At 39.9% G+C, this 23199-nt stretch overlaps 2 protein-coding genes across 8 annotated transcripts in view; one reads left to right on the top strand and one right to left on the bottom strand.

Moving 5' to 3' along the window:
- Nucleotides 1–23199, top strand: part of birc6 (baculoviral IAP repeat containing 6) — a 232795-nt gene that overhangs the window by 167656 nt on the left and 41940 nt on the right. For all 6 annotated transcript variants that reach the window (XM_080200712.1, XM_080200715.1, XM_080200714.1 and 3 more), the window contains one exon: nucleotides 22805–23015. In XM_080200712.1, coding sequence (XP_080056838.1) covers nucleotides 22805–23015 — 211 coding nt within the window. The remainder of the gene's footprint in view (nucleotides 1–22804; nucleotides 23016–23199) is intronic.
- Nucleotides 6207–8271, bottom strand: LOC145350630 (protein TUNAR-like). 2 transcript variants are annotated; one of them, XM_080199838.1, is made up of 2 exons: nucleotides 7843–8271; nucleotides 6207–7146 (listed from the first exon to the last, which is right to left on the bottom strand). In XM_080199838.1, exons 1-2 carry the CDS (start codon nucleotides 7852–7854, stop codon nucleotides 6955–6957), a joined length of 204 nt encoding a protein of 67 aa, XP_080055964.1. In that variant the 5' UTR covers nucleotides 7855–8271; the 3' UTR covers nucleotides 6207–6954. The 2 variants fall into 2 exon arrangements, with proteins under 2 accessions (XP_080055964.1, XP_080055963.1); XM_080199837.1 differs by having other exon boundaries at nucleotides 6207–7149.

A 23199-nucleotide genomic window follows, 5' to 3' on the forward strand; every position in this document is an offset into this window, starting at 1 on the left:
GGGGTGAGGAATGAAAACTTACAGAAATGAGGTAACTTGCTCAGATTTTCTGCAATCATGCTGCTGACTCCAGAATTATTAACTGTAGATAAATAGATAACTGGACTACTTTGTATAGTATTAGTCTCCTCATTCAAGGAAGGATGTAAATGCATTGGAATGTTTACCAGACTAATATCTGGAATGGGTGAGTTGCCTTGTGAGAAAGGATAGGACAGGCTAAGCTGGTATCCACTGGGGTTTTCGGTAACTTGATTGAAGCATGTAAGATCCTGAGAGGTCTTGACAGGCTGGATGTGGAAAGGATATTTCCACTGGTGGGAGAATTTAGTATGGGGAGGATGGTGGTGGTGGTGGCGGCGGCAGTCGAGTTATAATCTGATCTCCCGTGATCTTATTGGATGGCACTGCAGGCTCGAGGGGTTGAGTGGCCTGCATCTAATTAGTATGTTTGTGTTCTTTTTATTATAACTGATTGGGTCTTTGGTGTGACAATGACGCTGTTGCTACTCGTTTCTCATTAAATTTCTGTTTGTTTATAGTGGGTTTGGTGCCGTATAGAATTCCCAAGCTTAAATAAAATGTTAAGTTGTCCGTTGAGCATACTCCTTCCTGTAAAAATGGCTAAGTAGCAGCTAATTAATGTCTCCATGCTGTGTAAAGGACTTGTGATTTTAAGTGTGCACAGCCTAAGCTGATGAAATATTCATGTGCTTTATTCAGTCATGGTGTTTCGTGTGGGGACTAACAAAGAAACATGTCGCCAAGCATATTTCAAATTTTGCAATTGCCTGTGAATCTGTGATCACGTTTTCTTTTGAAGATGTTTTCACGGTGCTCCCCAATTTTAATGGAAAAATAAAGTTTCTATAGTTTGAATTTTCATGCAAATATTTAAGAATCTAGCGCATGCAGGGTTTGTCTAAATAAATCCAGTTTGGGGTGATTTTGCACTGTTGCACTCTAAATTTGATGTGCAGTCATTAAAAACAAATTGTTGGAATTGCATTGTAGGTCAGAGTCAGTGGGGAGAGGGAATAGGTTGCAGCTCCTGGTGTTGTTACCAATTCAGCAGTACAAAAAGTAGAAGCCTGAGAAGCTCATCTTCCTTTTTCTCTTTCCAAGGAACGAAGAACAGTACAGCACAGGAACAGACCTTCAGCTCACTAAGCTAGAGCTGACGCATGACCTCTTACTAAATTAAAGACCTTTTGCTTCATAACACTCCGTATCCCTTTATTTCCTGCCTATTTATGTATCCGTCGAGTTGCCTGTTACATGCTGCTATTGTATCTGCTTCTACCACCTCCTCTGGCAGCACATTCCAGGCACTTACCACTCTTTGTGTAAACAAAAACTTGCCTGTTCCCCTTTTTAACCTTAAACTGATGTCCCCTAGTAATTGACATTTCTACTCTGGGGTGGGGGTGGGGGGGGCAGGAGAAGACTCTGACTATCCATTCTATCCAGGCCCCTCAATTTTGTAAACTTCTATTAGGTCTCCCCTCAACCACTGAAAACAAACCAAGCTTGCCCAATCTGTCTTCATAGCTAACACCCTCCAAACCAGGCAACATCCTGGCAAACCTTTTCTGTACCCTCTCCAAAGCCCCTACATCCACTGGTAGTGTGGCGAACAGAACTGTACACAGTATTCAATGTGAGGCTCAACAAAAGTGCTATACAGCTGCAAAATGACTGGCCAACTTTTAAACTCTGTCCTGACCAATGAAGGAAAGTATGCCATATGCCACCTTGGCCAATTTATCCATTTGTATTGCCACTTTCAGGGAACTGTGGACCTGTTAGCCTAGATCCCTCTATGTTAACATTTTAAGGGTTCTGCCATTTACTACATAATTCTCTTGCATTGAACGTTCGAAAATGCATCACCTTGCAGTTGTCCAGATTAAAATGCATCTACCATCTGCCTAAGTCTCCAGCCTATCTATATCCTGCTGTATCCTCTGGCAATCCTCCTCACTATCCACAGTTCCCCCCAGTCTTTGTGTCATCTGCAAACTTATTAATCACACCACCTATATTCTCCTCCACATCATTTTTATATATGTTACAAAGAACAAGGATCCAAGCACTGATTCCTGCAGAACACCACTGATTACAGATATCCAGTCAGAAAAGCATCCTTCCACCACTCGCTACTGTGTCTTCTCTGACCAAGTCTGTTCTGTATCCATCATACCAGCTCACTGCAGATCCCGTGTGATTTCACCTTCTTTATCAGCCTGCCATGCAGAACCTTGTCAAAGGCCTTGCTAAAGTCCATGCAGACAACATCCGCTGGCCTGCCATCATCAATCATCTTTGTCACTTCCTCAAAAACTTCAATCAAGTTTGTGAGACATCGCACAAAGCCATGCTGCCTATTCCTAATAGGTCCATATTTTTCCAAATGAGTAAATCCTGTCCCTAAGAATCTTCAGCAAAATTTCCCTACCACTGACATAAGGCTCACTGGCCTGTATTTTCCTGGATTATCTCCGTTGCGTTTCTTAAATAAAGGAGCAACATAGCTATTCTCCATTGCTCTGGGACTTCTGTGACTAAAGATAATGCAAAGATTTTGTATAGGATATACAAATCCAGCAATTTCCTCTCTTGCCTCCCTCAGTATTCTGGAATAAATCCTATCAGTACTGAGGACTTGTCTACCTTAATGCTTTTCAAGTACCTAACACCACCTTTTTATATTGACATACCGTAGAATATCAACATACCCCTCTCTGGATTCACCATCCACCTCGCCCTTCTCCTTTGTAAATGCTGTTGCAAAGGACCTCATCCACTTCCTCCAGCTCCATGCATAAATTCCCTCCCTTGTCCTTGAGAGGACTTGCTCTGTCCCCAGCTACCCTTTTGCTCGTTATATATGCATAAAATGTCCTGGGATTTTCCTTGATCCTGTTTGCCAAAGACATTTCATGGCCCCCTTTTGGTCCTCCTAACTCCTTGTTTAAGTTGTTTCCTGCTTTATTTATATTCATTGTCTTTTAACTGTCTTCAGTTTCCTAAACCTTACATATGCCTCCATCTTCTTTTTGACTAAGCTTTATTTTGTTATCCAAGGTTCCTAAATTTCGCCATCCTCATCCATTATTATCACAGGAACATGCTGCTCCTGAAATCTAATCAATTGGCCTTTAAAAAATTCCCACATGACTGATGTGGATGTGCCCTCAACAGCTGCTCCCTAATCTACATTCCCCAGTTCCTGCCTAATGTTGTCAAATGGCAGATCTGATTGGTCTGCATATTTCCCAACAATTTTACTTTGAAATTTCAGGAATTTGATTTCTTTTTCTGCTTTGCACAAGTGCCAATATCGGAACGGTAGAAAGCTTGTAGAAGCTACATATTAATGTCAAGAGTGGCAGAATCTAAAAGGAAAAGAATGAGATAAAGCCAGGAGGCTCAAGTGAAGCATAAGAACATAAGAAATAGGAGCAGGAGTAGGCCATCTAGCCCTTCGAGCCTGCCCTGCCATTCAATAAGATCATGGCTGATCTGTTGTGGCTCAGTTCCACTTTCCCGCCCTCTCCCCATAACCCTTAACCCCATAACCTAAATGTAAGTACAGACCTGTTGGGCTAAAAGGTCTGTTTCTGTGCTGTAAAATTCAATTTGATGATTTTATTCAGGAAAGAGATGTTTGTTGCCCCTCTGGCTGACCTCAACCAAAGTTTGTCACCAAATTCCTCATAGGAAAAGGAAATGACTAATGATGTCTAAGTAACACAATTTCGTATGTTCTTAAGCTTGTACTAGCTACTTAATTTTATTTTCATTTAATTAACAGCTGATGGGGAATGAATCAAGTGATTGTAAGCAATCCTTAACTTTTGTGAAATCCATTGGAAATTGCAAAATGTTAGTGGCAGTTTAATAAATAGACTTTGTCAGTACTGAGAGATTCAATCAGCCTGATGCCTATTATATTTAAAGGGTTTAAAAATAAAGAGTTTTGTAATGAGAAGTGTATCTGCAGACCCGACCTGTGCATCCCACTTACTTTATTTAGATTGTATCTGACAAGTTCTGTTCCCATACTTGTAGACCACTTCAATCTCACCATTGCTCCAAAAATCAGATGGCCTCTGAAAATAATGTTTTTGTGTTGCACCAATCACACTTATGATCTCCTTAAAATGTAGGTCAGTTGTTTGATACCCTATTTGTATTATTGTGGATATAACATGGCTTGCTTGCTGCTGAATTTGACCTGTTCGCATTGAGTGATAGATTGGCAATTGAAACTTCCCAAGATCTAAAGTTAAAAATTGCTCCTTTTCCTATTAGCTTTCCTAAGGTTTGGCAAAAAAAATCCTTGAATGGCAGAAATGCTGAAAGTGCAAGCTGGGTAGGGAGATTTGCTTGGCTGTGACCAAGTATGCATCCTGCATAATTCCATGTGGTTTAAAGTAATTGTATGCACCCAGTAATCATGTGAACCAATTAAAAGCCCTTCAATTCTATGAACCAGTTAAAAGCTCCTTTAAAGCTCTTTGCATTGTGGCCAACTTGAGTCTGGGCTTTCACAGCACTCTTGCCATAGAACCAAAGAATTTCTACAGTGCAGAAGGAGGCAATCCAACCCATTGAGTCTGCACCAACTCTGCAAAAATGCATCCCAGACAGTCTCACTCCCTCCCCATTACGTTTACCATGGCTAATCTACCCAACCTATATATTTTTTGGACACTGAGGCAGTTTAGCACAGCCAGTCCACCTGACCTGTGCATCTTTGGACTTGTCACGGGCGTAGGTTTCAATCCCCACTCCAGAGTCTGAAGCACATAACTTCGGCAGTCAATTCAGCATACTGTCAAAGTACTGTCTTTTGGTTGAGGCATTAATCCGCAGTCCCTACCAACTTCTCAGGAAACACAGAAGTTCCCATGGCACTTTTCAAATGAGAACTCGTGCAATTCTCATGTACACAAATTGGCTCCCATCTACAGTATTTACTGCAATAATTTGATTATAAGGGAATTGAAGGTGAGGACTATTTGGATAGTTTGATTGTTAGGGTGAACCTAAAGTCCCACCATTGCATCATTTAGTTGATTTTAAAATGATTCAAAAGTTCGTGTCTCTGCTAGTCTACCTGGGATTTTATGACATGTTGATCACCATAAAGAATAACTTGCTCATATCTAAGTTTATATTTTACTACTTTGAAGCTATGATCCTTTAAATAGCAAAAGTAGAATAATTTTCAGAATTTACCCTTCCTATTAGTTTTGCTATCTTGTGTACCTCTAAGATCATCCCTGGATGCATTGTCCAAAAATGACAAGCAAAGGAATCTTCAGGCTTTGTTTATTACAGATCTTTAAGCCTCAAGATCGGCTTTTCGTTGTTGTTCTTTGCACTGCTCCCAGTATTTGAATATCTGCCTTATATCCCATTGGGCATTACTTCTGGTTTGGCCTGGCCATACAGAGCATCTTTTAACTTTCTCTGACTTGCATTCTGTGTTTCAACTCTATAGGCCAACAGCCTACTGGTTTTAAGTGTTAAGTTTATAAAGATTCCAAGACCTTTTTCACTTCATAGCCACATAAACACCATTCATGGATTACACGTGCTAACCATTTTTCCTTCCTATATGTATTTATCTCATTAAATGTTTGTTATTGTTTACCCACTTGTCAAACTGTGTAATTTCTAAACTGTCTGCTGATTCCACTTTCCTTCGTAGTTTAGTATCATCTGGAAATTTGAGTAGCTTTTGAGGCAGTGATTCATCTGTATGGAGTTTGCATATTCTCCCCGTGTTTGTGTTGGTTTCCTCCGAATGCTCTGGTTTCCTCCCATAATCCAAAGATGTGTGGGTTAGGTTGATTGGCCATTTTAAATTGCCCCTCAGTGTCAGGGACATTGGCAGGGTAAATATGTAGCGTTACAGGGATAGGGCCTGGGTGGGATTGTTATGGTGCAGCTGCAATAGGCCAGATGGCCTCATTCTGCACTGTCGGGATTCTATGAATCTACGATTCTAAAGTAGAAATAATAACATCAATTATTGGGGCATTCCCTTTTCCTGCTAGACATAACTCCAACAACTACCTTTAAAAAAATGCACAGCTTCATCTAGATGACAAAGCTGCTTTATAAATGGTCGCAGGCACACAAAATGTTTACATTATTTTTTTATTGAGGTATAATCCATAAGTGTATGCATTTCCATTGGGCACCTTTTCAGAAAGTTGACCGGCATAATGCAACTTCTAACATGTTTAAAGTTGAGTTGAATTACTGGCTAATTTAGCCACTAGTGTTTTATCAAATTGCCATAAATGACAAATTACAGCCAGCAGTTTAGCAGAACACGGATTTGTCCAGAACAGCATATTGTGCAAGGTTAAAGAGTAAAATAATTCTGATGTCCAGTACCCATATTGGGATGCAACTTATAGCTATTTTGTATAATTTTGAAAAGCTGATTTTACCATTCTTTTAAATTTGGCTGCTATCATTCCTCACAACGAACGCTGTGAATCCAAACACTGCAGATGATTTTTGAGAAACCTTGTACAGATTTTCTGTTTTAATGTACATGTTTTGTTTTCCTCCTGTCATTTTCCCAAGGTTCAAGCTATATTCGTTTTTAAATATCATGCTCTTGTTCATGGTTCACGAATACTTTAGTATCAGTCCTTTTTTGGCACCTACCTTTTTGTTCTGTACGTGCTGTGTGATAGACAGCTATCAGTGTAATGCCTGTTTGCTGTGTTAGTTTGTTATAAAATTCCAGTTGACATGAAAGCAGGTGTTCCACATTGTCAATGTAAGTCATTTAGTTAGATGTTGAAGTATTGATTTTTCAGCAGGATGGACGATGCGCGTTTGAGCACTCCTCGTGTTGAGCAGATGCATTCTGAAGGAACTTTTTGGTAGTAGCTTATTGCTTTTTCACCAGCTGGCGACCTTTCAGAATGTAGTATAGATGTATACAAAGATGATCACAAGCAAATTTAGAATTGTTCCTATTATTCCCAGCAGAGCGAGAACAGATTCTTCTCTGTCTTCTTTCTCTCCTTGGATTCTTACTTCCTCTGCTTCAGTAATGGCAGAGATGCCCATTTTTGTTGCGAATGTTTTCAACAGTAATCCAACAACTGTCTGCTGAGGAAAAGCATATAAAACATCATTTATTGTAGTAAATAATAAATGCGAGCATTGGGTTAAGTTGATATGATTCTAGGAAATTCTCCCCCCACACCATCACCTCAGTCAATTGTATGTGGTCTTTTCAAAATAATAATTCCTGCAAGAATCTTTGACAATCCTTTGACAGTAGCTTACTTTTCTTGCTAGTTAATCTTGCTGCAGATTTGGAAATGTCTAAAGATGTTTCCAGTGCTTATAATTTTTTCTAGTCAGTTATTAAGCAATCATCATTGCTGTGGAAAATGTCATCTGTTTGAATCTTCTCAAATACAGATTCTTAAGGTTGCCAGCAATGGGATTTCATTGTTCTGCAGGCTGATATCTAGAAGTGATCATTGAAATCTCAAATCTTTCTTCCATTTTCTTGTTTCTTCCCAGACCTGCTAATTTAGCCTCAGCTATAGTTTCTACCTCAGGTCATTTAGCTTCTTGATCACTCAAATCATTTAAGGAAAAATCTAAATTTTACAGCACTGGTACTTTTATACATCAGTTTAGTAAAGGCAGCATTGTCCTTGGGAGTGAAGACATATAACAATATTTTTTACAAGACACAAATCACAACTGCTAATAATCTATGGATTTAAATGAATCACCCATTGTATTCCTATATATTTCAGTCATGCTTTTAGAAAAATAAAAGCTTACCCCACACTTCATCAGGAACAAAAATGCATCAACATGCTCTAAGCCCCCTTTAGATTTCTTGCAGCTTTGTATCTGTATGAAGCATGGATCAGCGTTGGAAAACAAAAATGATTTACCAATTGTAGAAATGGTTTACAAGGTTTCAAGAACAGGCATTAGGCATCGTTAATCCCCTTTTGAGGCCAAATGATGTGGAAAAGATGATGTCTCGCTGCTTTGATTCTCAGCGCAAATCTTCCTCGAAAGAGAGTGGAGTTTTTTTTAAACCATCACCCAAACATAACAGTAGTTATTTAGTAGCAGGAAACTGGTGGGTCACACACAACAGCTGCAGTCGGCGAGCAAAGTGCTGAGAGCTCCATCCATTTTTTTTCATTGGTATACTGAAGAATTTCTTCCAAACGAACATTCTGAAAATGTCTCTTGCCAGCCATCTGAAGAGAGGTCTGGGTTTCATGCTGTGACTTCAAATGCAGTAAACCATAGATTCAATTACAGCTGAACAGCAGAGCCTTCGCTTGGAAATGAGAACGCGTTTGCTCTTTTCTGAGCAGGGCACCCTCAACACGCATTACTCAAAAGCTGTGCATTTATGGAAATCTTTAAATGCTCTCTCATTGTGAATCACATATTAGGATCATGATGAGTGCCCTCATTCCATACATTGGTGTGGTCTGATACTGATTACATACATGCTTGGCACTGAATAAAAGGCAAGAGCTGTAAACCACCCTTGCAAACTCGGTGTCCAGCATTGCAATGCAGACTGCAATTGTCATGCAAAGCACTTTTTTTTGGGGAGAAATAAGTTTTAATCATTTCTTAAATTATTTTGAAGAAAATATTTGCATTTTTATGTCATTTTTGCTAATGAACTACAAGCTGACGACAGCCCCTGGAATGTTTTTTGCACCCATTGCTTTGTAATTAACAATCTGTTGAAATATTGCTGCAGATCCCTACAAGCATTTTATTCTCTGGTAAACAAAATAAGTTTCCTATCTGCTTGAAGATAACCCACATGTTTTTTTGCTCTATTTTACTTATTTCAAGGGTTGACTTGCATTGGAGAAGGCAATAAAGGAGGAATTACAAATTTCTTAGGAGATTTTATTATGTTCCCCAGCGGTCACAAAATTTGAAGAAAGAAAAATGATTGCGGGGGCTAGATTTACAGGGGAGGCAGATGGTTGATGCTTTACTGTCCGTAGGACGTGACAGTAAGTAGGGAATGCGTTTGCTTAATAATCCTGCATGGTTAAGAGCACTGTTGAAGTAACTATCATATCTTTAATAGGCAAAATGAAAATGCTTGTTTTAAGAATGCATGTACTGACAGTTTCCGAATGCTTCAGTAATTAGATGGGCACATTGCTGCTCTGTCAGTAGCAGATTTCAGAAAATCCTCATTACGTGTGTATAATCTCTTGCTGTTGGCTGAAAAACATGTCCTTTGCAGCATTTTATATTGCAACTACTGAATCAAGTTTTGTTCCCTAGGAACTTTTTAAAGAGATGTGGTTACATATCTGTGATTGTTAATTCTGTTGGATTCACGCGTAGTTTGGTGCTGGAAGACTCCTTTTACTCTTGACATGTGCGGCAGACTCACCAACAGTAATAGTGCTGTGGACTCTGCTGTTGGAGAACGCATGATTCAGCAGAGAAAGAGTTTCAAATCATTGCTTGAAAGCTAGTCAGTTTTCTTTTTGAACTTGTACTTTTGACAGCCAGTACAAGCAGATGTAAGAACGTTAGATAAGTGAGCATGGTATCTATTGCTCACTTGCATTATTCACGATGACCATTTGTGAGAACACCAAGTAATCCTGATTTTGATTATTCATCTGCAATGATGGTGACTTTTTCTTCACAAGCTCTTTTTATTATTTTGTTTGTCACAAGTAGACTTACATTCGCGATGAAATGAAGTTACTGTGAAAATCCCCTAGTCACCACATTCTGATGCCTGTTCAAATACATTGAAGGAGAATTTAGTATGGCCAATCCACCCAATGTGTACATCTTTGGACTGTGGGAGGAACCGGAGCACCTGGAGAAAACCCACACAGACTTGGGGAGAACATGCAAAGTCCACACAGATAGTGACCCAAGCCAGCAATTGAATCCAGGGCCCTAGCGCTGTGAGGCAGCAATGCTAAACATTGTGCCGCCCATAGTTAGTAGTAGTAAAAGTTAAAAATGGTCTACATAGGCTGTTGCAAGTACATTCAACTTTCCTTTTACGGTTTACTAAATTTTGTGCATTATATATGCTGTGAAAAAGTTTAGAATTTCATTGGATTAGATCTTCAGTTTAATTGTTCCCGGTTTTTGCAATGTTATTAACTGGACCTGCGTGATACTTCAGCCCATGAGTGCCTTGTGAGATGACATCTGTAAATTTCTGCAACCAGAACACCCTTAATCAAATTTTTCCATCCCCTTGGAACTTTAAGAAAGTATATATTTAGATAAGCTTAATTTAAATTAATGTCCATGCGTTGTGTTATGCAGTTGTGTAATTTTATATAGTTTACTTGGAGACCCAAAACTCTGGTCAGAAAGACAACACATGTCATAGAGTTTTACAGCATGGCCCATTATGTCCACACCTCTTGTCAAGCACCTAGAGTATCATACAGCACAGAAGAGTCTTTTTGGGTCCATTGGGTTCGCACCAGCACCTGAACTCCTACCTAATCCCATCTGCCAGCATTTGGCCCATAGCCCTGAATGTTATGATGTGCCAAGTGCTCATCCAGATACTTTTTAAAAGATGCGAGGCAACCTGCTTCTACCATCGTCCGAGGCAGTGCACTCCAGACTGTCACCACTGCCTGGGTAAAAATGTTTTTCCTCACATCGCCTCCCTAAACCTCCTGCTTCTCACCTTCACTTTGAAACTCTCCTCATGACTGACCCTTCAATTAAGGGGAACAGCTGCTGCTTATCCACTCTGTCCATGTCCCTCATCATCTTGTACACCTCGATAAAGTCGCCCTACTCAGGAAACAACCCAAGCCTATCCAACCTTACTTCGTAAATTAAGTGCTCTATCCCAAGCAGCATCCTGGTCAATCTCTTCTGCACCCCTTCCAGTGCAATCACATCCTTCCAATAATGTGGCGTCCAGAATTGCACACAATACTCTAGCTGTGGCCTCACCAAACTTCTGTACAATTCCAACATGGCTTTCCTGTTTTTGTAATCTGTGTCTTGATGAAAGCAAGTGTCCCAGATGTCTTTTTCACCACCCTACTAACATTCCCTTCTGCCTTCAGAGATCTGTGGTCAAACACACCAAGGTTTCTTTATTCCACAGAACTTCCTTGTGTCCTACTATTCATTGAGTTCTCCTTGTCAAATTATTCCTTCTAAAGTGCATCATCTCACACTTTTCAGGGTGAAATTCAATCAGAAACTTATCTGACCATTTGACCGTCCCGTCAAAATCTTCTTGGAGCCCAAGACACTCTGCCTCACTGTTAACCATCCTATTTACAGTTATTCCATTTTCCAGCACTTGGCCTGTAACTTTGTATGCAATTGTATTTCAAGTGCTCATCTAAATATTTCTTAATGTTGTAAGGGTTCCCGCCACTACCATCCTTTCAGGCAGTGAGTTCCAGATTGTCACAACCCCTTGGGTGAAAAAGTATTTTCTTCCTGCCCCTCAACTTAACTCTACACCTCCTGGTTATTGATCCTCTGCAGAAGGGAAAAATACCTTTCTTTCCACCCAATCTATGCCCCTCACAATTTTATACACCTCAGTCAGGTCCACCTCTGCCTTTTCTGCTCCAAGAAAAACAATCCAAGCTTACCCAGTCTTTCATGAAAGCTGAAACTAATATCATTAAATTGTTATTAAACCATTTGCAAGAAATTTTAGATGGATAATTTTAGTTGTGGCCTTCTCCGCAGTCTGATATTGTAGAAATTTGGTGAGTGAACCGTGGAGCTGAGAGATAGTTGAAAACCAATGGCAAGTTGAGAAATTGAATTCAATAAATCTGGTAATACGTAAAGTTTGTATCAACTGGACTAACCTTAGACTTATTAAAGGACCTTTTAATGGTTCAGTAACAAAGCAAGCTCTTATCAAAAGCAGATTGGTGTATAGATCTTATGTGCAGCAAAATTTGGAACATTATCACAAATATGGTTTACAACTTGCGGGGTATGAACAATTTTGTGTTGCTTTTCTGTATCTTGAGTTCTGGAGTTCACTCATTTTTCTTCTTCCTGTCTCTTTTGTAATACTCCTTAAAACCTACTACTTCTACTATATTTTTCTAAGTTCTTTCGTGGGTGGTTGCAAAACTCCTGTTAGTTGGCTTGTGCTGTGCTCTATGCACTGTATAAATGCAAATTGTTGCTGTCTTAGATTGCTTGTTCATTGAATTGGGGAAGAATTAATTTTTGTGCTGCTTTCTGTGACTTAAAATAGTTTTCTGTAATAATAACCTCTGCCAGTTCTTTGGGAATCAATGGATGTAGCAGCTCCGTAGCCTGATTAGAGGTAGATTTGTTTATTATGGCTGACACTTCATTGATTTATACAGTTAACTACAATGACATAAGAATAGTTCACATATTAGAATATGAACTTGACGTCAACGCACAAGCTTTCCGATTAGTTCTGACAAAATAAAAACAATTTCCAACATTTACTTTTTACATTTAGCAGATCAGCATTTTTGACTTCTGATCTAATTGCTATGATCTGAATACATATATAATAAATTGGATTTGCAGCTTTCCTTAATGTTACTCACATTGTATGCAAACATAACTCTTGTTCAAATGAATGAAAATGTAACTAAATTTTGAGGTGGACTTCTTGATCCAGTCATTGTAATTTTAAGTTGAAGCTGTAAATGTTGCATTTAAAAAAAATTCACATGGAATCCTGTGGTTGATTGCATTTCTATCAAAAACAGGAGTGTCAGTGTTACTAAAGGCAGTAATTTCTACAATATAATTCAGTGATAGGTGCAATACCTTTTGAAATTTTCTGATCGTTTCAATACATCTTGGTCATTTAAGAGGATGTTTAGTCAAAGTTTTGTTGAGCACCTTCAGTCTGTGGGGTTGATTTCCATTGAGGAAATATATATAATCATCTGAGCCTAAACTGCGTAGCTAGTTTTATTCTGCCTCAGTCAGCATGCTTTCTAACTAGTGGCTAATAACCTTGCAATACCTTTTTAGGAAAAGGTTATGTGCAGTAAACAACTGTTGGATTATGTTGTGTATCATTTAGCTACATCCCACGATCTGCTTCATTTCAAAAAAAAGATGGAGGGACCAAAGGAGGTGGTATCCAATGTGGTCATTGGTAATCGATATGTTCAGTAAATGTTTACAATATTTTTCGATCTCAGTAATCAAACTCTGTTAGCATATAGTTAAAAGTCTGACAACACCAGGTTTTAGTCACTAAAACCTGGTGTTGTCAGACTTTTTACTGTGTTTACGCCAGTCCAACGCCGGCATACCCACATCATGGCATATAGTTATGCAGATCTCCTGCAAATCCTAGTCGAAGCGAGGGACAAGGTTTCATGTACAAAATTGATACTTTGATCAGGAATAGAGCAAGCTACATGATCATTGACTGCAACGGAAGTCATCCAAAACCTAAAATTTTGATCTTTTCTTCAGTTTATAAACTCTTTACAGGTGCCAGAGTCAAGTGAGCTTTGAAGCTTTATGCAGAGTTCAGGTTTTTTTTGTACCCTTGATTTTTATTCTAAATGTTGAAGAACATCGAAACCAGTGATGAGGATGGAAGAAGACACTGTGGAAAGCTCTTTCTGAAGCATAATTAATGTATAGTGGATTTTAAACATTGGAAGCTGTTTTAAATTTCTGGGTCACTCTTTGTAAATTTCTAAACCACTAAGTTGGTTATTTGTTTTTTAAATTATGTATATTGTAATAAAAAAATGCATACTCTGAATTGAAATGTTTACTCTAGCACTGTGTAATTCCAAAGTCATTAGCAACCTATCAAAGTAGGAGGTGTTATGTACATAGCAAATAGCTTTGGGCAGGCAGTGAATTGTAAACAACTGCACCAGTAGTATCTGTCTCTAGTGGTCACCTAAACCATTTTCATTCCCTGTGGGGAGATGTGGACCTTCCCGTTTGGGGGAACTGCAGTTGTTAGAAATGGTAACACTTAGTATACAACTCGCCTTGAAAAATAGCAGTGGTATGATCTGCAAAGGGTATTATAGGGTGTTTCGTAAAGATTGTGTGTCTAAAAGTCTTTAACTATCAGTATCTTTTTATATTGAAGTGTTGGACTGATTGCAGCACATTCTGATTTATTTTAGAATTACTGCACTTCAGTATTAGTTTTGTGGCTGTGAGCTCCTCTGAGATATCTTAATGTGAAGTGGGAAAGTTTGTTCCATAATCAGGAAGTGTTAATGACATTGAAGATGGTCTGTGGATGGGTTAATATTGTAAAAAGGTGCGGAAGTTGATGACTAACTACATGGATTTTCAACTTTGACGTTATCAGCCATTTTATTTTGCTTGTCAATACACCAACGATTTTGTATTTGCTGCTTAGGCATAAATTTCAAATAAACCTGCAAGAATTGTGTTGAGACCAACTTTTTAATTTTGAACATGAATATTTCTGGAGCATTTGGACTAAAGGGGACTTGATATCCCCACATATTTCTGCTAGACCGAACTGTAGCCACTATTAAAGAATGCACATTAGGGGCTCATCAGCCAAATCAGCGCTCAGAGCATGATTATGTAACATGCAGATTAATGATAAAGGCAAAATGCTGCAGATGTTGGAATCTGAAACAAAAAACTTTGGAAAATCTCAGCAGGTCTGGCAGCATCTGTGGAGAGAAAATAAAGGCAGCATTTCCATTTTGGATGCAGACTAATGAACTTGTTGCATGTCCTTGTCTGCTTGTTTGTGGCACAGGTTTGAATTTGAATGGAAAGTGCTAAATGGCTCAACTTTCCCATTCAGTGGTTAGAAATTTTTCATGTGGACCTATCAGAATAGGCCATTCAGCCCCTCAAACCTATCCCACTGTTTATTGAGATCTGCCGCCAGCTGCCTTGCAGAGAGGCTTTCTTGCCACATGTATCTTCAGTGGTTTAATGTAAATCCGAAATCATGGGTGGAATTCTCAAATTCTTCAGTGTCACAACGGTGAGCACACTGGGCGTTGGTATCTCAGATGCACTCCTCATTGCACTCCTCCCACGTTTAGTCACTTTTTTGGAGAGTTGGGAATCTTGCGGGGTGTGGAGGGGGCAGCAACTAAACAGCTGCTGCTGAGTCTGGCTTCTGAGCGATCAGGTACCATTTTTGCAAGGGTGCCCCGATCTCTGGTAGACCTCCTCCCTGACATGGCTCATCAGTATTGGGGCCTCCCTATGGGTGCCCCTGCCTCCCTGATTCCCAATATGTCACCCTCTCACCACGGCTTAGCCTTCCCATTATGGCCCCCACTCAGTCCAGCTGGTACAGTGGCATTACTAACTGGCATTGCCAGGCTGTCCGGTGGCCATTGCCAGGCACCCCCAAGTGGGCAATGTCAGGCCTTGCCCTCAAACACTCCTACCAAAGGCTTTAGTGGCCTTTGAACCGGCCGGTGTGACCATTGCGCTAAGTCTTCGCTAGAGGAGACTAATAGTGATTCTTGCCATTATCTGGCCCTGCCCAAAAGCCATAGACTTCTGTGTGCTGGGTGGTTAGCACAAGTGCCTCAGCACCAGGAACCTGGGTTCGGTTCCTGACTTGGGTCACTGTGTGGGGTCTGCATATTCTCTGCGCGTCAGCATGGGTTTCCTCTGGGTGTTCTGGTTTCCTCCCACGGTCTGAAAGATGTGTTGACTAGGTGCATTGGCCATGCTAAATTCTCCCTTAGTGTACCTGAATAGGCACTGAAATGTGGTGACTAGGGAATTTTCACAGTAACTTCACACATTAATGTAAGCCTACTTATGACACTAATGAAATTCTAAAAAATTGAATGGGCAATGCATATTTAAATGTTATTTTAAATACACTAATCAGTTCATGCCAGCAGGAAGGGGCCAGCAGAATTGCAAACTGTTTGGCGCTGGGTGCAAAATGAAATTTTAGGCCCACACAGTATTTTCCGGGACCAGCGCAATCGGCTGACGGCACAGTAAGGTTGGAGAATTCCTCCTCACGTGTCAGTTTAAAATCCTACATTTAATTTTCCTGAAAATCTTGAGCCCAAACAATTTGGAGAAGTTTTCCCCTGAACTGGAAGGAAAATTCCACTATTAAGACCATAAGGGCTTCTTTTCTGTATTGGTGCATTGAAGATGAGCAGATTTAAGGTGCATCTAAGGACTGATGTAGTAGAAACAGCTCACAAAAAATCTAAATGTTCATGATTGTATTTGCACCTCAAATACTGATGAATTAGTCTTGGTGTTTAGATTTTCGTACGCTGTAGTTGTGGCACGATAGCCATTTTCATCCAATTAAGTTGTACTGAGGATGTTAAATGGTTTGGAAAGAGAATTTAGTACTGCTCAATATTACCTATTTAATGGGCCATTAGGTGCAGCTATTCTTGCATTCAACATCTCTATATTAAAGGGGTAGAATTGGAATTATTAAGCAACGCTAAATTGTGCCTGCTGCTCTTCAGTCTGAAGGAAATGAATAAATAGCATGTGAATTCATACCAGATTGTGAGCAATTGGTTCAACAATAGCTCCTATGATTTTTATAAGTATTCTGCAAGAATCCACATGAGATTCCATAAAGTATGTTCATGCCCACGTGAGATTAGTTGTGTAATGATGCATAAAATGTTCTGGTAGCCTATAATTATTCATTCATTTTGTGACGGTCCTTGGAGGCTTTTATGGAAATTCTCCTCTTTGTGAGTCAGCCTGAGCTAAATATTAGATTGTGAGAATTTTTTAATTCTTGTGGTCATGGAAAGGTTCCAAGATTAATTTAAAACTGATTTTTTTTTAAAAAGCCCTTTGATTTGGGGCAGCAAACCTTGGAGACCAATTCCAGGTAAACCAGGTGAATGGGGTAAGTAGCACTGGAGAAAATAATATTGCAGTGAGTGGTTTATGTACATTCTTGCTTCTGCGGCTCCAAGAGAGTAATAATTGGATTTGACAATGTTTCTCTTGCCTTGGGTATACATTATCATGGCATTAAGCTTAGTGTTTAGACACAAGAACAAAAGAAGAAAATTGCAATAGTTTTGAAGTGATAACACGGTGCAGCCATGAACAATTATAAGGAGGGGTATAAGATTCCTAAATTTTAGCCTGACGAATGTAGGGAGCTCAGTGATTTTGGGTGATAATACCCAGCTCAGAACTTCTGGAACCTAAGACAGGTTCAGGTGATGTCATGTTACTGAAGATTCATGTTCTAGAACTAGCTGTCCCTAGCCAATCTATTCCAATCCATCACGCAAACCAATCTCCCATCCATTGACTCTGTCTGCACTTCCCGCTGCCTCGGCAAGCAGCCAACATAATCAAGGACACCACGCCACCCCAAAAATTCTCTCTCCCTTCTTCTGTTGGGAAAATGATACATAAGTCTGAGGTCACATACCAACCGACTCAAGGACAGCTTCCCTGCTGCCATCAGACTTTTGAATGGACCTACCTTGTATTTAGTTGATCTTTCTCTACACCTTAGCTATGACTGTAATGCTACATTCTGCACTCTCTCCTTTCGTTCTCTGTGAATAGTATGCTTTGTCTGCCTAGTGTGCAAGAAACACTACTTTTCACTGTAAACTAATACATGTGACAATAATAAATCAAATCAAATATTCCGTGACAGCGGCAACATAATCATCTATCCAGAAATGTAGAAAATTGCCTAGGTGGGTCCTCTTGATAAAAAGCAGGTCAAATCCAACCCAGCCAATTACAAGCCCATCTGTTTACTCTTGATCAACTGAAAAGTGCCATCAACAGTACTATCATACACACTTACTCAGCAATAACCTGCTCACTGTTGCTCAGTTGGGGTTTTGCCAGGGCCACTGAACTACTGACCTCATTATTGCCTTGGTCCAAACACGGACAAAGAGCAGAACTGGTGGGGCTTCAGCTGTTTCATCAATGACCCTCCCTCCATTATGAGGTCAGAAGTAGAGGCCGTCACATATGACTGCACAATGACAAGGACCATTCATGACTCCTTAAATACTGAAGCAGTCTGCATCCATATGCAGAAAGATCTAGACATTATTCAGTCTTGGGCTAATAAGCGGCAAGTAACATTACTGCCTCAAAAATGCCAGCCAATTACTATCTCCAGTGACATCTCCCCATGACATTCAATGGCATTACCATTGCTGAATCCTCCATCCGCAATTTCCTGGGGGTTACACTTGACCAGAAACCAGCCATGTAAATACTGTGGCTTCAAGGGCAAGTCAGAGACTGGGAATTCTGCAGAGAGGAACTCACCTCCTGAATCCCAAAGACTGTTCATCTACAAGGCACAAGGCAGGAATGTGATGAAATACTCTCCACTTACTTGGATGAGTGTAGATGCAACAACACACAAAAAGCTTAGCACCTCTTGAGCAATCCTCTTTGGCATATCACCCACCACCTTCTTCAACATTTGCTTCCTCCACCATAATGAAACATTCAGTGGCAGCTGTGTGTAGCATCTAGAAGCTGCATTACAGTAACTACAGTACCCCAGGTGTGGTCCCACCAAGGCCCTGTAGTTTGGCTTCCTGCAAGTAGTAGGTTGTTACATAAGGTTAAATATCTCAGGATCCAGGGTGAGGTATCTAAATGGATACAAAATTGGCTTCTTGACAGAAGCCAGAGGGTGATTGTAGAGAATTGTTTTTCAAACTGGAGGCCTGTGATCAGTGCTGGATCCACTGTTATTTGTCATTTATATTAATGATGACAATATAGAGGCATAGTTAGTAAGTTTGCAGATGACACCAAGATTGGTGACATAGTGGACAGTGAAGAAGGATTGCAAAGGGCCAGTGGGCTGACGAATAGCAGATGGAGTTTAATTTAGACAAATGTGAGGTGATGCATTTTAATAGATCGAACCAGCTCAGGACTTACTCAGTTAGTGGTAGGGCGTTGGGGGGAGTTACGGAACAAAGAAATCTAGGAGTACACAGCTCCTTGAAAGTGGAGTCACAGCTGGATAGAATGGTGAAGAAGGCATTTGGCATGTTTGGTTTCATTGGTCAGAACATTGAATACAGGAATTGTTGAAGTTGTACAAGACATTGATGGGGCCGCACTTGGAGTGCTGTGTGCAGTTCTGGTCATCCTATTCTAGAAAGGGTATTATTAAACTAGAAAGAGTGCAGAAAAGATTTACTAGGATGCTAACAGGACTTGATGGTTTGAGTTATAAGGAGAGGCTGGATAGACTGGGACATTTTTCCCTGGAGGGTAGGAGGATTCGGGGTGATCTTATAGAGGTCTGTAAAATAATGAGGGGCATAGATCAGTTAGTCAATATCTTTTCCCAAAGGTAGGGGAGCCTAAAACTAGCATAGATTTAAGGTGGATGGGGGAAGAAAGATTCAAAAGTGTACAGGGAGGCGATTTTTTTTTCATGCAGAGGGTGGTGGCTGTCTGGAATAAGCTGCCAGAGGTGGTAGTAGAGATGGGTACAGTTTTGTCCTTTTAAAAAGCATTTAGACAGTTACATGGGTAAGATGGGTGTAGAGGGATATGGGCCAAATGCAGGCAATTGGGACTAGCTTCAGGGCTTTAAAAAAAAAAGGATGGCATGGATAAGTAGGGCCGAAGGTTCTGTTTCCATGCTGTAAACCTCTATAACATAGAGGAGGAAAGGAGAAGTGCAGAATGTGGTGTTACAGTCATAGCCATGGTGCAGAGAAAGATCAACTTAATGTGAAATAGATCCATTCAAAAGTCTGATGGCAGCAGGGAAGAAGCTGTTCTTGATCTCAGACTTTTTTGTAGCTTTGTCCCAATGGAAGAAGCTGGAAGTGTGTCCGGGCTGCGTGGGGCCCTTAATTATGCTCTTAACAAATTGTTCATCTGAACATTTGATTTAAATTTACGTTCCCAGTCAAATAGAATGCATAAAGCTCCTAACTGTCTGAACATATCGTATCTGGAGGGGAATACCAGTTGAACCTCCTTGAGAAATGAACAAAAGAAGCTTTGCCTGTTTGGATCTCTAATGGTGACGATTATTAAGCCAATTTCATAACTGAATTCACTATTATTTAAATATTTGAAATTGGTTATATGACAAAGTTAATGAGGGTGGTGAGTGTCTGGAACAAGCTGCCAGAGGTGGTAGTAGATGTGGGTACAGTTTTGTCCTTTTAAAAAGCATGTAGACTGCTACATGGGTAAGATGGATATAGGGGGATATGGGTCAAACGTGGGCAATTGGGATTAGCTTAAGGGCTTAAAAAAAAGGACCGGCATGGACAAGATGGGCTAAAGCTCCTGTTTCCATTGCTGTAAACCTCCATGACTTTATGACTGTAAGACATCTTCCAAACCCATGACCTCTACCACCTAGGAGGACAAGGACACCACCACCTGTATGTGTGTTCCCCCAAGTTACACACCACCCTGACTTGGAGCTATATCACTGCCATTTCTTCACTGTCACTGGGTTAAAATACTGGAACTTCCCAACAACACTGTTGTTGCTCCTACAACAAATGGACTGCAGCCCACACTATTGCAGAAAGTCCAATCCACAGACTCAGCCAAAGGCCAATCCATACTCAATACAGCAGGACTGGAAGACACTGCTTGGTTTAGGACTTTTCATTTGCTAAGTAAATAAATAGACTTTTAAAATTCGGTCATGGGATTGCTGTCTGGGCTAGCATTTATTGCCCATCCCTAACTGCCCTCCAGAGCATTTGAAAATCCTGTGGGTCTGGAGTCATGAGGTTCAGACCGGGTAAGGACTGCAGATTTCCTTCCCTAAAAGACATTAGTGAATCAGATGGGTTTTACAACAATCAACAATATGTTAATGAGCATCTCACCTATGCGATTCAGGTGTCCCAATACTTGGCGCTTAAAAAATGATGCCTGGCAGTTGCGTAGCACTTGGGGTCACATTTTGCATGTTTCACTTGTTAAGACTCCAATACTCTTACCATTCCAGTTCGTTACGAGTACTTGGTGCCTGAAAATCCCTGTCACTTTACTTCCTGTCCCTGTCCTCAAAAGCGATGACGGGCTATTTATGATTGTGAAATATAATCAAGAATTAGTGTGCATTTTTTTTGTTTGCAATTTATTTCTATTCCACACCTGTCTTGCTCAGTAAGCACTCAGTAGATTTTGTAACGGACTGATGTAGTTCTTGTTCCGATTTTTTTTCAATGTTCGAGGTCGGAATATGTAAGCAGTTTTTTAATGAGAGAAAGGTGATGCTGAATGTTAAGCAACAAAGGTGCCTGTGAGAACTTAAACGTGCTAGATGATAGTTTAATACTCACTCTATGTATCTATCTCTCTTTTGTTTTAAGTCAGCCAAGCAAGAGTGGTTTCATATTGTTGTCTGAACATGTAGGTAATGGCAATGTGTACAGTGCTGGCAGTAAATGGTTTGGAAGCAGATGTAGGCAAGAATATTGCAGCATTAATCATAAATGTTACTGCTGTTAAGGAGGATTTGGAATTTATCCAGATTATTGAAAGGAAAGGGCAGTTACAGTACATTGAAACTCTGCAATATAAATGCAGATAGTGCAGCATAGTAAGCTACATCATTTCATGCTTTTTAAAATTATATGTAATTAATTTGAGGATTCAGTGATTTTGGTGAAAATCTACCCGAGTTGCAGTAATTTTCCAGTCACTGTGCTAGAGAATAAGCCTGACATTTCAAATGAATGACATTCAATCTCTACCCAAAGGTTCTCTACGAATAAAATTGTCTCTTTTGCTAGTCAGAAAGAAATGAACTTAGGAATATAATGCAGAGTTCAATGGTCAACATCTTTACCAATGCTTAGTTTAGAACCGACATTTTTTTTTACAAAAAATAGAATTCAACTTTGGGGGGGCTGGGGGGGTGGTGGAGAGAGAATCAGTTGTTCAAAATGTAATTGATATTAAAAACCAGAGAGCAGTTTTTCACATAAATGGCGTAACTATAATTTTTTTAAAGAAGCTGAGATGTGATGATGTGTAGGGCGCAGCAGTACTCTTTAATATGAGGATTGATGTATGAGCTGTAATCTTGAGAAAACCCCTTTGTAACACTGCGTTGATGCAAGCTTGATTTGTATACCAGATTTTGACATTTCCATGAGCACTATAAAAATGGCACAAAGTAATGTTGCCCGTTAACTGTGTCAGCATGTAGCAAACTGCATTTAAATATTTTTACAGCCGTATGTATCACTGATTTATTTATTTCTGTTCAATTTCTGCCATTCTTATTATCACTGCGATGTAAATCAGTTAATTGAGAATGCCTGTGTATTTAATGGTTTAACACACTGACTTTTTAGCACTCGGCAAGTCTGGATCTGAATCCAACCTGAACTTACTGGGTTGGAAGCCTCCTCCTGTGATGGCAAAAATATTTTGGTCATTTTCGGGTTGGTTCCTACTGAACCCCCAAAGCAAAATTCTGAAAATCTGCATGGCTGCTCAGATGCCATGGGATGCTTGGTATAGGAAATGAAGAAAATTGCATTGGTGCAGTTAGGGGATTCCGAGACTGCAAAAGAGTGAAAGTACCTCTGCACTTGGCCATATTATCCCTTGCATAGGAATGAGGCTAATGCAAATTGCCTCAAATGTAAAACTGAAAAATTGCTTATGTAATATATATAAAAATGTAATTGTGTTTGTAATTTCTGGTGGCTTATTTTTAAGTACCATGCCACTGTTTTGCGTTGACATGGGTTTTTTTTAACATTTGTCTCTCATTTCCCTGCAGTGCTTGACATGGCCAGGCATGTTCCTCTGTATAGGGCTCTACTGGAGTTGCTGCGTGCTATTGCTTCATGTATATCCCTTGTGCCTCTTCTCCTGCCTTTGTCTGGTGATAACAGTGAAGAGGATGAGGAGCACTCCGAAACACAGACTTCTGTTGGCACTTTACTCGCAAAAATGAAAACATGTGTGGATACTTACACCAACAGGTTAAGGTATGTTCTGACAGTTGCTCTGGTGTTCCAAACTGATTGTCATTCAGTTATTATGGACTTGGGCCATCATTCTTTTCCTGCGGTCCAAAATCCAAGTAGTTGATGTATTAAATAAAAAACGGGTGTCGTTTAATTTCAAACAAAGTAGAAAGGGAAAAACTTAGATCTCATTGAGATGTATAAG

This window comes from Carcharhinus amblyrhynchos, chromosome 12 (genome assembly GCF_965287045.1).
Source record: "Carcharhinus amblyrhynchos chromosome 12, sCarAmb.v2.hapA, whole genome shotgun sequence".
Taxonomy (NCBI): Eukaryota; Metazoa; Chordata; class Chondrichthyes; order Carcharhiniformes; family Carcharhinidae; genus Carcharhinus; species Carcharhinus amblyrhynchos.